The sequence below is a fragment of the Chiroxiphia lanceolata genome, chromosome 4 (assembly GCF_009829145.1).
Source record: "Chiroxiphia lanceolata isolate bChiLan1 chromosome 4, bChiLan1.pri, whole genome shotgun sequence".
NCBI classification, from domain to species: Eukaryota; Metazoa; Chordata; class Aves; order Passeriformes; family Pipridae; genus Chiroxiphia; species Chiroxiphia lanceolata.
Genome location: NC_045640.1, coordinates 69937494 through 69951033, shown reverse-complemented (window position 1 = coordinate 69951033; position 13540 = coordinate 69937494). Strand labels below are relative to the sequence as shown.

General features: G+C 47.3%; 1 protein-coding gene across 1 annotated transcript in view; it reads left to right on the top strand.

Moving 5' to 3' along the window:
• The first annotated feature begins 1153 nt into the window (after window positions 1–1153).
• FAT4 (FAT atypical cadherin 4) overlaps window positions 1154–13540 on the top strand; it is a 129740-nt gene continuing 117353 nt past the window's right edge. Inside the window, exon 1 of the mRNA XM_032686575.1 lies at window positions 1154–6457. Within this exon, the coding sequence (XP_032542466.1) occupies window positions 1154–6457 (5304 nt within the window). The remainder of the gene's footprint in view (window positions 6458–13540) is intronic.

Sequence of the window (13540 nt, the reverse complement as noted above, 5' to 3'; positions counted from 1 at the left end):
CTTTTCTCACTTCTCCGGCTTTTCCACGCTGAAAAATCCACTGCCAGTTTCATTAACTCTCTCACAAGGATAAATAAACTCTACATTTGCTGATTTGCTACGTGGCCACGCAGGATTTACATTGTCAGCTTAATTGCCGTCTGCAGGTTTGTGTTTACACCCCTGCTTGTATTCAAAGGTCAACATATGCCAAATCAAAACTTTTACTTCCAGCGGCACCGCGGGGAGATGGGATTAGGGGCTTTTCTTGTTATTTACACGCACCGCCTTTTTGGGACGGGGGACTCTGGGGACTTTCGGTCGGTCGAGGACAGAGTTTCCGGGGGACACTCTCATTCCTGTGGTGTTTCACCGCTGCCGCGCGCGGCACGACAGCAGAGGGCGCTCCGGGCCCGCGGGAGCAGCGGCGCGGCAGAGCATCTCCCCGGGATAACGGGGCCACGGAGTTCCTTCACCAACTGCTGTAAAAGTGAGAGGCGGCGCCGCGCCCGCCGCCGCCACATCCCTCGGTACGCGGGGCATCCCGCCCGGGGGTCCCCGGTCCCTCCCCCCTCCAGGCGGGAGCGTTTCGTGGGGGGACCCGCGCCTCCATCCCGGCACTACCAGGCGGACACCCCGCTCCCTCCCCTCCCGCCCGGCCGTCCCGGTCCCCGTCGGGGCGGCCCCTCAGGTGCGGGGGGCGGGCGGTGGGAGGGTCGCTGGCGGCGCGGCGGCCAATGGGCGCCCGTGGGGGGAGCCGGCCCCGGGCGTCAAGAGGGCCGGGATCCATGAGCGCCGGGCAAAGTTGGGTCTGGGCGACCGCACGTTCGGGACCCGCTCCGCCGCCGAGCGCCCGGGAATGCCGGCGGGGCGGCGGCCAGCGCGGGGCAGCGGCGGGGCGCGGGGCCCCCGGCGGTAGCGGCGGCGGCTGCTGAGCGGCGATGCGGCGCGGAGCCCCCGGCCGCCCCCCAGCCCCGGAGCGGCGGCGGGAGGAGCGGCGGCGGCGGCAGAGGCAGAGCCGGAGCGTCCCGTGAGCGCGGCGGGTCCGCTGCCGTCCGCACCCGGAGCGGAGCGTCCGCGGGTGAGCAGAGAGGCGGCAGGGAGGGGAGCGCGAGCGGCGGGAGCAGCGGCGGCGCCGGGCCCCCGGCTCGGGGCGCTGAGCCCCCGGGTCGCCATGGGCCGCCCCGCCGCCGCCGCCCGCGGGGCTCCGCCGCCGCTGCTGCTATCGCTGCTGCTGCCGCTGCTGCCGCCGCTGGGGAGCGCCGCCGCCGCCGCCGAGCCACGCCAGGTGTTCCAGGTGCTGGAGGAGCAGCCGCCCGGCACCTGGGTGGGCACCATCGCCACCCGGCCCGGCTTCACCTACCGCCTGAGCGAGCACCACGACCTGTTCACCATCAACGCCACCTCGGGCGCCCTGCACACCCGCGCCACCATCGACCGCGAGAGCCTGGCCAGCGACGTGGTGGACCTGGTGGTGCTCTCCAGCCAGCCCACCTACCCCAGCGAGGTGCGCGTCCTGGTGCTCGACCTCAATGACAACGCGCCCGTCTTCCCCGACCCATCCATCGTGGTGACTTTCAAGGAGGACACGGGCAGCGGGCGCCAGCTTATCCTGGACACAGCCACCGATGCCGACAGTGGCACCAATGGTGTAGACCACGGCTCCTATCGGATTGTGGCCGGCAATGAGGAGGGCCGCTTCCGCCTCAACATCACCCTCAACCCCAGCGGTGAAGGAGCTTTCTTGCACCTGGTTTCCCGTGGAGGGCTGGACCGAGAGGCCACCCCCACCTACCAGCTGTTGGTGCAGGTGGAGGATAAGGGGGAGCCCCGCCGGCGAGGGTACCTGCAGGTCAACGTCACTGTCCAGGACATCAATGACAACCCTCCCATCTTCAGCCAGACGCTTTACCAGGCACGAGTGCCTGAGGATGCACCTGTTGGGGCCAGTGTTCTCCAGGTCACTGCAGCTGATGCTGACGAAGGCACCAATGCTGACGTTCGCTACCGCCTGGAAGGCGGTGATGGCAGTGGCAGTGGTGGTGGGGATGGGGCTGGCAGCCTCCCGTTTGAGGTGGATCCTGAGAGTGGAGTGATCCGCATCCGTGAGCGCTTGGACTATGAGGTGCGACAGGAGTACTCACTGACAGTCCAGGCCATGGACCGAGGGGTGCCGGCGCTGAGCGGCCGGGCCGAGGCCCTCATCCGCCTGCTCGATGTCAATGACAATGAGCCCAGGGTGAAGTTCCGCTACTTCCCGGCCACGTCCCGATTTGCCTCTGTGGATGAGAATGCGGCCCCTGGCACTGTGGTGGCCCTGCTGACGGTGAGCGATGCCGACTCCCCCGCAGCCAACGGGAACATCTCAGTGTCGATCCTGGCGGGAAATGAGCAGCGGCACTTTGAGGTGCACAGCAGTAAGGTACCCAACCTCAGCCTTATAAAGGTAGCGGCTGCATTGGACCGGGAACGCATTCCAGCCTATAACCTTACCGTGGCAGTGGCAGATAACTATGGGGCCCCACCGCCGCCTCCAGGGTCTCCCACTTCTGGCTTTTCTCCTGACGGGGCCGTGGCAGCTCCCGTGAGCCGCTCCTCAGTAGCCAGCCTGGTGATCTTTGTGAATGACATTAATGACCACCCACCTGTCTTTGGGCAGTCAGTCTACAGGGTGAACATCAGTGAGGAGGTGCCCCTGGGCAGTTACGTGCGGGGCCTGAGTGCCACGGACTGTGACTCGGGCCTCAATGCCAACCTCAAATACAGCATCGTCTCGGGCAATGAGCTCGGCTGGTTTCGCATCAGTGAGCACAGCGGGCTGGTCACCACAGCTGGCCCCGAGGGCGGCAGTGCCGGACATGCTGCAGGCACATCCATCTCCAGCAGGCTGGACCGGGAGACTGCTTCTCAGGTGGTGCTTAACATCAGTGCCCGTGACCAGGGCGTGCAGCCCAAGTTCTCCTATGCACAGCTCGTGGTGACCATCCTGGATGTCAATGACAACAAACCTCGCTTCAGTCAACCCGAGGGCTACCAGGTGTCCCTGGCTGAAAACTCCCCATCAGGAACTGAGCTCCTTGTCCTGAGTGCTGCTGATGGGGACCTGGGGGACAATGGGACTGTCCGCTTCTCCCTGCAGGAAGCTGAACCAGCACTGGTAGCAGTTGGCCCTTCCTCTGTGACCCCTCACCAGATTTTTCGCTTGGATCCTGTTTCTGGCAAGCTCAGCACCATCTCGCAGCTGGACCGGGAGGAGCAGTCTTACTTCTCTCTGCAGGTCTTGGCCACTGATTTAGGCACTCCTCCCCTTTCTTCAATAGCCCGAGTTAATGTGACTGTCCTGGATGTGAATGACAATAGCCCCGTGTTTTACCCCGTTCAATATTTTGCCCATATCCAAGAGAATGAACCAGCTGGAACATATGTGACCACGGTGTCTGCCACAGATCCTGATCTGGGACCCAATGGGACAGTCAGCTACAGTATCTCAGCTGGAGATAGCTCCAGGTTTCAGGTCCATGGCCAGACAGGGGTCATCACAACAAAAATAGCCCTCGACAGGGAGGAAAAAACTGCTTACCAGCTGCAGATCGTGGCCACTGATGGTGGCCATCTTCAGTCGCAGAACCAAGCCATTGTCACCATCACTGTCTTGGACACCCAGGACAACCCACCTGTTTTCAGCCAGGGCATGTACAGTTTTGTTGTCTTTGAAAATGTTGCCCTGGGTTACCACGTAGGTACTGTTTTTGCTTCCACCATGGACCTCAACACCAACATCAGTTACCTTATTACGACAGGTGACCAAAGGGGCATGTTTGCCATCAACAGAGCAACGGGGCAGATCACCACAGCCAGTATTATTGACAGGGAGGAGCAAGCATTTTACCAGCTGAAGGTGGTTGCTAGTGGTGGGGCCATAACTGGCGATGCTGTGGTCAATATAACTGTCAAAGATTTAAATGACAATTCCCCACACTTTATTCATGCTGTGGAAAGTGTAAATGTGGTTGAAAGCTGGAAAGCTGGGCATACCATATTCCAGGCCAAAGCTCTTGATCCTGATGAAGGTGTTAACGGCGTGGTCCTTTACAGCCTTAAGCAAAACCCGAAGGGCTTGTTTTCAATCAATGAACAAACTGGTACCATAAGCTTAACAGGGCCACTTGACATAAATGCTGGGTCTTACCAGGTTGAAATCCTGGCCTCGGATATGGGGGTGCCGCAGCTGTCCTCTAACTTTATCCTGACTGTCTCTGTCCATGATGTAAATGATAACCCGCCTGTGTTTGACCAGCTTTCCTATGAAATTACCATTTTGGAGTCAGAACCTGTGAATTCCAGGTTCTTTAAGGTACAGGCTTCCGACAAAGACTCGGGAGTGAACGGTGAAATAGCTTACAGTATAATTGAAGGAAATGCTGGGGATGCCTTTGGCATATTCCCAGATGGTCAGCTGTATATAAAAAGTGAACTGGACCGTGAACTTCAGGAAAGATATATTTTACTGGTTGTTGCCTCTGATAGAGCAGTAGAACCACTCAATGCTACTGTGAATGTTACTGTGATTCTGGAGGATGTAAATGATAACAGGCCCCTGTTCAACAGTACTAACTATGTGTTTTATTTTGAAGAGGAGCAGAGAGGTGGATCATATGTAGGTAAAATAAATGCTGTAGATAAAGACTTCGGGCCAAATGGTGAGGTCAGGTATTCCTTTGAGCATTTGCAGCCAGATTTTGAGCTGAACACAGTAACTGGGGAAATCAGAAGCACTCATCAGTTTGACAGAGAAGCTCTTATGAGACAGAGGGGAGCAGCAGTATTTAGTCTTACAGTAATAGCCACAGATCAGGGGTTGCCAAAGCCTCTAAAGGATCACGCAACTGTACAGATCTACATGAAAGACATCAATGATAATGCCCCCAAGTTTTTGAAAGATCTCTACCAAGCTACTGTATCAGAATTGGCAGCAAATCTGACACAGGTGTTGAGAGTTTCTGCTTCAGATGTTGATGAAGGGGTTAATGGATTGATTCACTACTCTGTAATCAAGGGAAATGAAGAAAATCAGTTTGCAATAGATAGTAGCACAGGCCAAGTGACCTTAGTAGGCAAACTAGATCATGAGGCTACTGCATCATATTCCCTTGTTATCCAAGCAGTAGACTCTGGAGAGGTTTCCCTGAGTTCAACTTGCATGTTGAGCATTGATGTATTGGATGAAAATGACAACAGTCCTTCCTTCCCTAAATCAACCTTGTTAGTGGATGTCTTGGAAAATATGAGAGTTGGTGAACTTGTGTCATCTGTCACTGCCACTGATTCTGATTCAGGTGACAATGCTGACCTGCACTATAGCATTACGGGGACAAACAACCACGGGACCTTTAGCATCAGTCCCAACACCGGTAGTATTTTTCTTGCAAAGAAACTGGACTTTGAGACTCAATCTCTGTATAAGCTAAATATAACAGCGAAAGACCAAGGAAGGCCACCGCGGTCATCTACTATGTCTGTGGTAATACATGTTAGAGATTTCAATGATAATCCTCCTAATTTTCCTCCAGGAGACATCTTTAAATCGATTGTTGAGAATGTTCCTGTTGGTAGCTCTGTCATTTCTGTGACTGCCCATGATCCGGATGCGGATATTAATGGGCAGCTGACGTATGCAATCATTCAGCAGATGCCAAGGGGTAATCACTTCCGCATAGATGAAGTGAAAGGCACAATATTTACCAATGCTGAAATAGATCGTGAGTTTGCTAATCTCTTTGAGTTAACAGTCAAAGCCAGTGATCAGGCTGTTCCTGTGGAGACCAGGCGATTCGCTCTGAAGAACGTGACCATTTTGGTGACGGATCAAAATGACAATGTTCCCGTGTTCGTATCACAGAATGCCCTCGCAGCCGACCCCTCGGTTGTGATCGGCTCCATCCTAACGACAATTATTGCTGCGGATCCTGACGAGGGTGCCAATGGAGAAGTGGAATATGAAATAGTTAATGGAGATACTGAGACTTTCATCGTGGATCGCTACAGCGGAGATTTAAGAGTAGCGTCAGCTTTGGTGCCTTCTCAGCTCATATACAATCTCATAGTTTCTGCCACAGATCTTGGCCCTGAAAGGAGAAAATCCACCACTGAAATGACTATAATTCTGCAGGGGGTTGACGGGCCTGTTTTCACTCAGCCAAAATACATAACCATCTTAAAGGAAGGTGAGCCCATTGGGACAAACGTGATATCTATCGAAGCGGCGAGTCCGCGGGGCTCCGAAGCTCAGGTGGAATATTACATCGTCTCCGTTCGATGCGAAGATAAGAGTCTTGGGCGCCTCTTCACCATCGGGCGCCATACTGGGGTCATCCAGACCGCTGCCATTTTGGACAGGGAGCAAGGAGCGCGTCTCTACTTGGTGGATGTTTATGCCATTGAAAAGTCATCGGTTTTGCCCCGCACGCAACGAGCAGAGGTAAAGGCTTATTCAGTAATTTTTTCCCTGTCTTTCCATTCCTATGTAATTCCAGAATTAGGATTGAACTTCGTTTGCTGCAGTCATAATGTCAGTATTGGCCATGAGAACTGGCTGGTAGATAATTCATCTCTGAACAGCTTATCTGGTGTCTCCAGTCATGGAAGTTCTTGCAATCCCTGCCTGGCTAAGACCCTGAGATGATAGCTTTCAATTTAGGTTGCTTTTCTACCTAACTCACTGATGAGTGTGAAAATGGTCTTGTTTCTGTTTCTGGATGTGACAGGTGGTAAAAGCATAACGTTTTACTTGGCAGCTTTCCTTATCACAAAGCCATTTGCCTTGACTGAAGGGTCTTTAAATGTTCTCTACCTGACTAGCTTGAAAAGCAAAGGGTGGAAAACAGGTGTCATCTGTGAGGTACAAATGTTTTATTTGCTCTGTCTTCTAACTGAGTCACAGAGCTGATCGTTTACACCCTTCCTGCTCTCTGGGAATTCTGAGAAGCCTGGTGTGAAAGAGAGTCTTGTGTTTGTTTTGAGTTGCACCGTCTCCTGGAGCTGCTTTCTATGCTTCACCATGAGCCATTTAACTTGCCATTCCTGGAAATTTGGGGCTAGCACTGCTGAGTGGGTCAACCAGCAGAGGATGCTGGTAGCATGTAGTGGTTGAGCCATTTCCCTTGCCAGCTGAACATGCTACCTCAATACTACATAGCCCTATGGGTCCCAGGCATTACCCCCAGCTATACTTGGGGGAATTATGCTTTAGTTTTCAACCACCAAGGATAATGTAGTGATTTGTGGTTTTTCTTCTGTTTGATTTTTAGCAGAAGTGATATTTCTAATTCTTCCTTGTGTAGCTCTTCCTCTTCATAGCTGCTTTTTTGTTGTTTTTACTGCAGTTTGAGTGTGATCTGTGTAGGTATGTAACCTCTCTGCTATACTGGCAGTGACTGATGCTCTACCAAGTAATCATCAGGCAGGGAGTTTTAGCACTGTTCAAACTCAAAGATTTCTTAGCACGTGTGAGAGAGCTCAAGCCTAGTGTGTGTGCTGTGTGCTGTTGGTTATCACATTTTGAAGAGCAGTAGTGTATTGAAAAAATCATCTGTTCTCAGAGTGCTGCTGGTTTAAATAATTCATTCTATTTTTATGAGAAGATTCCTGTTATACAGGCTTCGTACCCATGCTAGGAAAGATTTGACCTTTATAATTTTTTTCTTATTGTTTTGTCATATTTTGTCTTGACAGACAGTTGTTTTGCGGGTCAGGCATTTGTCAGTGGGTATTTGGATCATAATCCTTCAACTTTGAGTCTGAGCAAAGACTTTCTTGATTGGGAAGGACTCAAAGGAGTCCCAACCCTATGGTTGCAATAATCTTGCATGTTGTAAAAGCATTTAATACAAGTATTTGCTGAGCAGGGAAGAGAACAACTGTTGAAACTTTAAACAAATTTTACATTGTTGAATACAAACCACTTCTGAAATCAATAGCAAATGGTTTATTCTGTAAAGAGCATTGAGAGCCATGATTGGGAGCTAGGATTTCTTATTACTGGTTGTATCTTTATAGCTTCTAAATTGTGTCTTCTCCCAAATGTAATTAGCTTACTGTGCTTCTTTAGAATCATATTATATATTATAATCAACTATCAACTTTAAAAAACATAACCATATGCAGTCTTTCTCTTGACTGATTGGATTTCTCTGGAATGGCTTTTGCTGTCCAGCACGTGAACACAAACTACCACAGTGACGTTCTTTGTGCAAGCCGACTGTCAGTGGATGCTGAATAAGCAACGCAGCCTTTTTTTCCATGTTTCTCGTGGATGGCAGTGTTTTGGGGGTTTAGTCTGATGTACATGATGCTGTCAACCTTTTTTCATTAAAAAATAGCCAAAAGTGAGCAACCCACCTTAAAGCTCACTCATGCCAATGTGTAATTCAGAAGGTTTAGTGTTTTATTGCAACCCTGGTTTTTAAGGTGATGGTTTGTCCAGTGGTATAACCAAAACACTGATGAGGGACAATGAATGTGCATGAACCTGTAGAATATCTACAGCTACAAAACTGAAGTGTTCTTTTGTCCATAATGGCTTCAACTTTTTTTAATGTATACATGGCAAGATGAAGACTGGTTGATTTTTGTATTCCCCCAGGAGAATTAAGTTGTAAAGCATCAGTCCAGGTGTGCAGACAAAGTCTTATAGGTCTGGTACCACTATACCTGACAGCTCTGTGCCAGATAACTTTAATATAAGTTTTGTTTATTTTTTGTTTGGTTTTGTTTGTTGGTTTTGGTTTAGATTCTTTTTTTTTGTCTCTTTACTTTTTTGGCATACAAGCATGAGTATTGTGTATTTTCTTTTGCTTACATGATTGTCCTTCCCTGCCTGCCATGCTTTCTGCCCCGATGCCAGAAATCATCTTAATTGTGCCATGGCGTGTGAGTAAACCATTGAGCACAGAGAGCCACCCAGTGTTAAACCTGCTGTCTGAGATTGGTGAAGAGCAGCAGTAGTTAGAAAGTTAATAGGTCTTTTGACTAATGTAGACTTGAGGAATGGGTTTGGGTGACAGATACCTGGTGTGAAATAGAGATATTTACAGCTTTGAAACAGTGGCTAGGCTTTGTCTTGCCATCAGGCAGCATAAAAGAGGAACAGGCTTGCATGAAACCACTTTCTCCAGAACTGAATCAATCCTTGTCCTTGGGAAATGGTGTGAATATTTTTTTCTCTAAATTCTGACACTAATTTTTTTTAATAATATCAGATACACTGAAAATATCCACTTAGTGCTCTAACTGAAAATGAAAGTCTGTTTCCAGTATTTCTCATCCTTCCCTGGGGTTTGTCCTTATAGGATCAGACTATCGACCCACTGATCGCACGTCACTCAGGGTCGTATTTAAGTGCTTTCTGAACTGAGGGTCCGGGGGCAGAGCTTTGCAATGGCAGGACTTTGAGAATCCCTTGCTGAGCCCAAAGCAGCTGACATGCCTTGAAACTGGACGGTTTTCAGTGAAGCAACAGGAAAAAAAGTTTAGAAATGAAGACGTTTATTTACAATTTGTGTACTGCTTATTTATTTTAGCAGTAGCTTTCATCTTGTTTGTGTGCTTGTTATTACTATACGGAGAGAAAAGTGTGTGTGCAGGGGTGTGTCACAAAAGTGTAACTGTTTTCAAGTACCAAATATTTGAGATTTGTAAAGAAAACCCAAGTGCTTCTTCCAGTGTATTTTACAGCTAAATGGTATAATTTTGGATATAATTATTGAATTTGAAAGCTTGTTCTAAATTTTATTTTGGACTTTCATTCAATTTCTGTGTAATCTAGTGACAATCCAGAGGATTTGACATTGTGTGAATGTGTTTTGTGATCAGTCTTAGCTTTTCCCCCTCTTCTGTTAATCATTAGGTGTTGCATTGTTGATCTCAGATTAAAAAAAATAATGTAGGTGTCCTGAAGGGATACCTTCTGCTTGCCATTTTGTACTTTTCTAAGTATTTTTGCTAGGGAAAAAGCACTCAGCAGTTGCTTAACTCTTTTTTCGTGTCTCTCTAACATAAATTCTTTTTTATCCTCTTCAGGCAGGGCTGAGGGTTTCACCACCATGATTTTATATTTAATATAGAATGACTAATGCATATTGGCATCACTTGTCCACCACAGGACTTTACTCGGGCCTGCCTCCCTTAAAAATGATCCTATGCTGTGGGATATTTTGGGTGGTCGTATGTTGTACCCTGTTTTGTGTCTAGCAGCAATAATAGGAACCCAGGGACAATACCTCATCTTCTGTGCTGTGTTACCAGGGATTAAATGGAATTAGACAGGATCTCTAGTTTGCATGTTTAACCCTTCAGTGGATGGCTTCCTTGAAAGCCATGGATTTGCTAGGAACCAGTGTTCCCTATGTGTGTGTATCTATCTATCTATCTATCATATATAGTGACATATGTATGCCAAGTGAGAGGGTAGCAGTTTGAGAGGTGAACTACTTGTTCAGTTAAACATCTTTCATATACTTTAGTAGGTTCATACTTTCCAAGGAAGGGAGAAGAAGGGTTTAAATGAATAAAGTATATAAACTTTAAATAAAAGATTTAGTGGTGGTATTGATTTGAAAATGGAAATACTTGGAGAGACAGATCAGTGATCCTTACTTTTTACCTGTAAATGTTAATATCCTCTCAAAAGAGCGGAGATTGTCTTCATTCTCAGACAGGGAAACATGAGACACTGAGTTTTCTTTTGCACTTGTGTGTTCGTAACTGCATCTTGTAAGCACTTCGTGACTGACACTATTGGGAAACTTGGACTTCCACAGTGGGGAAGTGTTCATTATTCATGCAGGCAAGATGTGGGGATTTTAGACAATGCTTACTGCTGGCTTAATAAATGGGAATTAATGAAGACAGGCAGAATGAATGGCCTTGTCCTCCTGCAAAGAAAATCATAGGACATTTTGCCTTGACTCAGTGTGAACTGCAACCATGGCTATAAAGCCACAATTGCATGGTGTAAATAGTTGATGTGGAGCTTTTTGTCTCAGCCCAGCCTACATCCTGTGGCTTAGCTAGGTTTGTGTCCCTTCTGCACCCTGCAGGTCCTCGCTGGACCTGGGACTGAGGTGGAGGTGCTCAAACCTGTCTCCTCCATTGCAGGTTTCTAGTGCAGAGCTCCAGAAACTCAGACTAAGAAGGGGAATATGCTGCTAAGTAGGAATGACAGAAAACATTACAGGAAAGACAGCCTGAGCCATAGAAGCACGATGCATCCCTTGTGATGCTTGGACTGGGTATGTCTTCAGGGATGTGGTGTTAGACTCAACATCCATTTGAGAGAGGAAAAAAGTGTGCACTGGGGGGGGCGAAACGCTGAAGGTGCTACTTTTCTTACCAAGCTGGCTAACGGAAGGCTTTAAATTTAGTAAAGGGAATTTGAAACCCACTTCAGAGAAGTCTTATCATTTACCAGTACAAAGAAGAACAATGGGGTACTCCTATTCATACTATTTATAAATCGGTTTATTCTTAAACGATACACGGCACATCAATTGTTACTTGACAAAGGAAACTGCTTATGAAACGTTGGAGTAAACAATGAAAATCTGCTGCCTTGTCCCAGCTGCAAAACCAGTGTTTTTTCTTCCTACAGCTGATTTATTATTTAAGTTACTGCTGTCACTTGCACGATCTGAAAGAGGATCTCTATGCTTTCCTTGAACTAGAGGGGGAGACGAATGTGCCTTATGTGGAAAATTATTCAAAACTAATTTGTGTGTTTCGGTTCAAAGTTGTTCTCTTTTTTCATCCTCTCTAATTTCTTTAATGATTCTGCCTCGCTACATGTTCTTAATATCTAGAATTTCTGATTTCTTTGCTATTTTAGCAACCTCTGGGCATTTTTGTGTGTGAGGTCACTTCATAATTTTTATGTTAAAAATTACTAGACTTTTAAAAACAACATTCTTTATTACGGAAAATATTATTTTTCATGTGTCTCTAATGCAAACATGAGAAATAATAGCCAAAAAAGCAGAGCAAAATTTTCATGTGCTTATTTTTGCTAAGTGTTAAATTCTTCATACAAATCTCTAAATGATTCTTGGGTTCTGTCGATGTTAATAAGTGAGTCCTTTTCCATGTAAAATGATACTCCCAGAGCTGTTGGAGTGCAGGTTTCTTTCTATGGATTAGTGTTAGGTGAAGCAATTGGTGGCTGTTCATTTAGAAGAGCTCCAGAAGTTGGTCACCAAAGCCTGCTCACCCTTTTGGTGTCTCCAGTTCTCACCAGTAGCTTTACTGGGGCAAGACTGTGTTGTTGGTGGCATCTGAAATCTTTGCTATTGTCTTTTCCTGTTTCCTATGCATATCTTGAACTCTGAGACTGCATCTCATCAAAGGATGCTTGCACCCTCTTGACTGACAGAAGGAGACTCCAGATGTTTCCATGATCTCTTCGGAGTCTTTTCAGAGGTTGGATTTGACTCTTTACTCCAAGGGCCACTTCCCACCTCTCCAGTAGCAAGGTGCCTGTTCAATTTATATCAAGCCCTCAGCATGACATAGTTCTACTGGTACAGTTTGTTTGAATTGTGTCTAGACTAGGGAGTAGCATTACTGTTAACTCAGTTGGGTTTCTTACCCCTGTAATTGTGTCTGTGCAAAACCTGTGTGTAGACAAACCCTAATGCTCTCAGGTTCTAATTAGAAAAGGAATTTATGGTGACTAAAATATAAGCAAAACAAAGAGTTTTCCTAACACATTCCTGCAGTCTGGAAAAGTGATGCCAGATCAGAATGGTACATCAGTACCATACTGATTTGTTTCAGTAAATTTATAGCCTGGCTTTGCTTTGCCAAGAATAATACCAGATACGTTATAGAAACTGTGTCTTTGTTTTACTATGATGTTTCTCTCTATTCTAATAAATCTTTTTTTTAATTAGACCCTCAGTCTAGACTGTCAGGCAGGTTTGTTTTTATAGTGATCTATTTTTGTTTACTTCCTCAGAGCAAAAACATACCAAAAGGACAGTAGAACAGATGGAAAGTGATAGCCATGATCACACTGTAAAAATACGTAGAGTGGCACTAGTTAATGCAAAAAGAATTTCAAAGAGCCTATTATGAAGTGGTAATTTATGTGCCAACAGTTATGCAAAAAGTAATGAAAACCAGCATTTGCCTTAGCATTTCATGTTCTGCAGTGCTTGCACATGCATACAAACTGTTAGTAGGCTGTTGCTTGTACTGACACAGTGATCTTAAATAAGTGGATAAGAGTGCTACTATACTTAATGCTGCCATCCAGACCTACAGACAGAAAGACATACTCATGCTGAAAACATTCAGCAACCCCTTAGACAGGTGGAAGGAGCTTTAGGGGCTCCTTTTGGAGAAGAGCATCTTCTTGCAGTGCATCACCTTCCCCCCCCTCTGCACTCTGGCCTACAGATGGCATCATCCCATGGCTAAATCTGGGTTCCCTGTGGTAGCCATGTTGAGGGATGATAACTCCTAAGAGACTTGGGAAGTTGATTTGGATCCTCTAATAGAGCTGAAACAC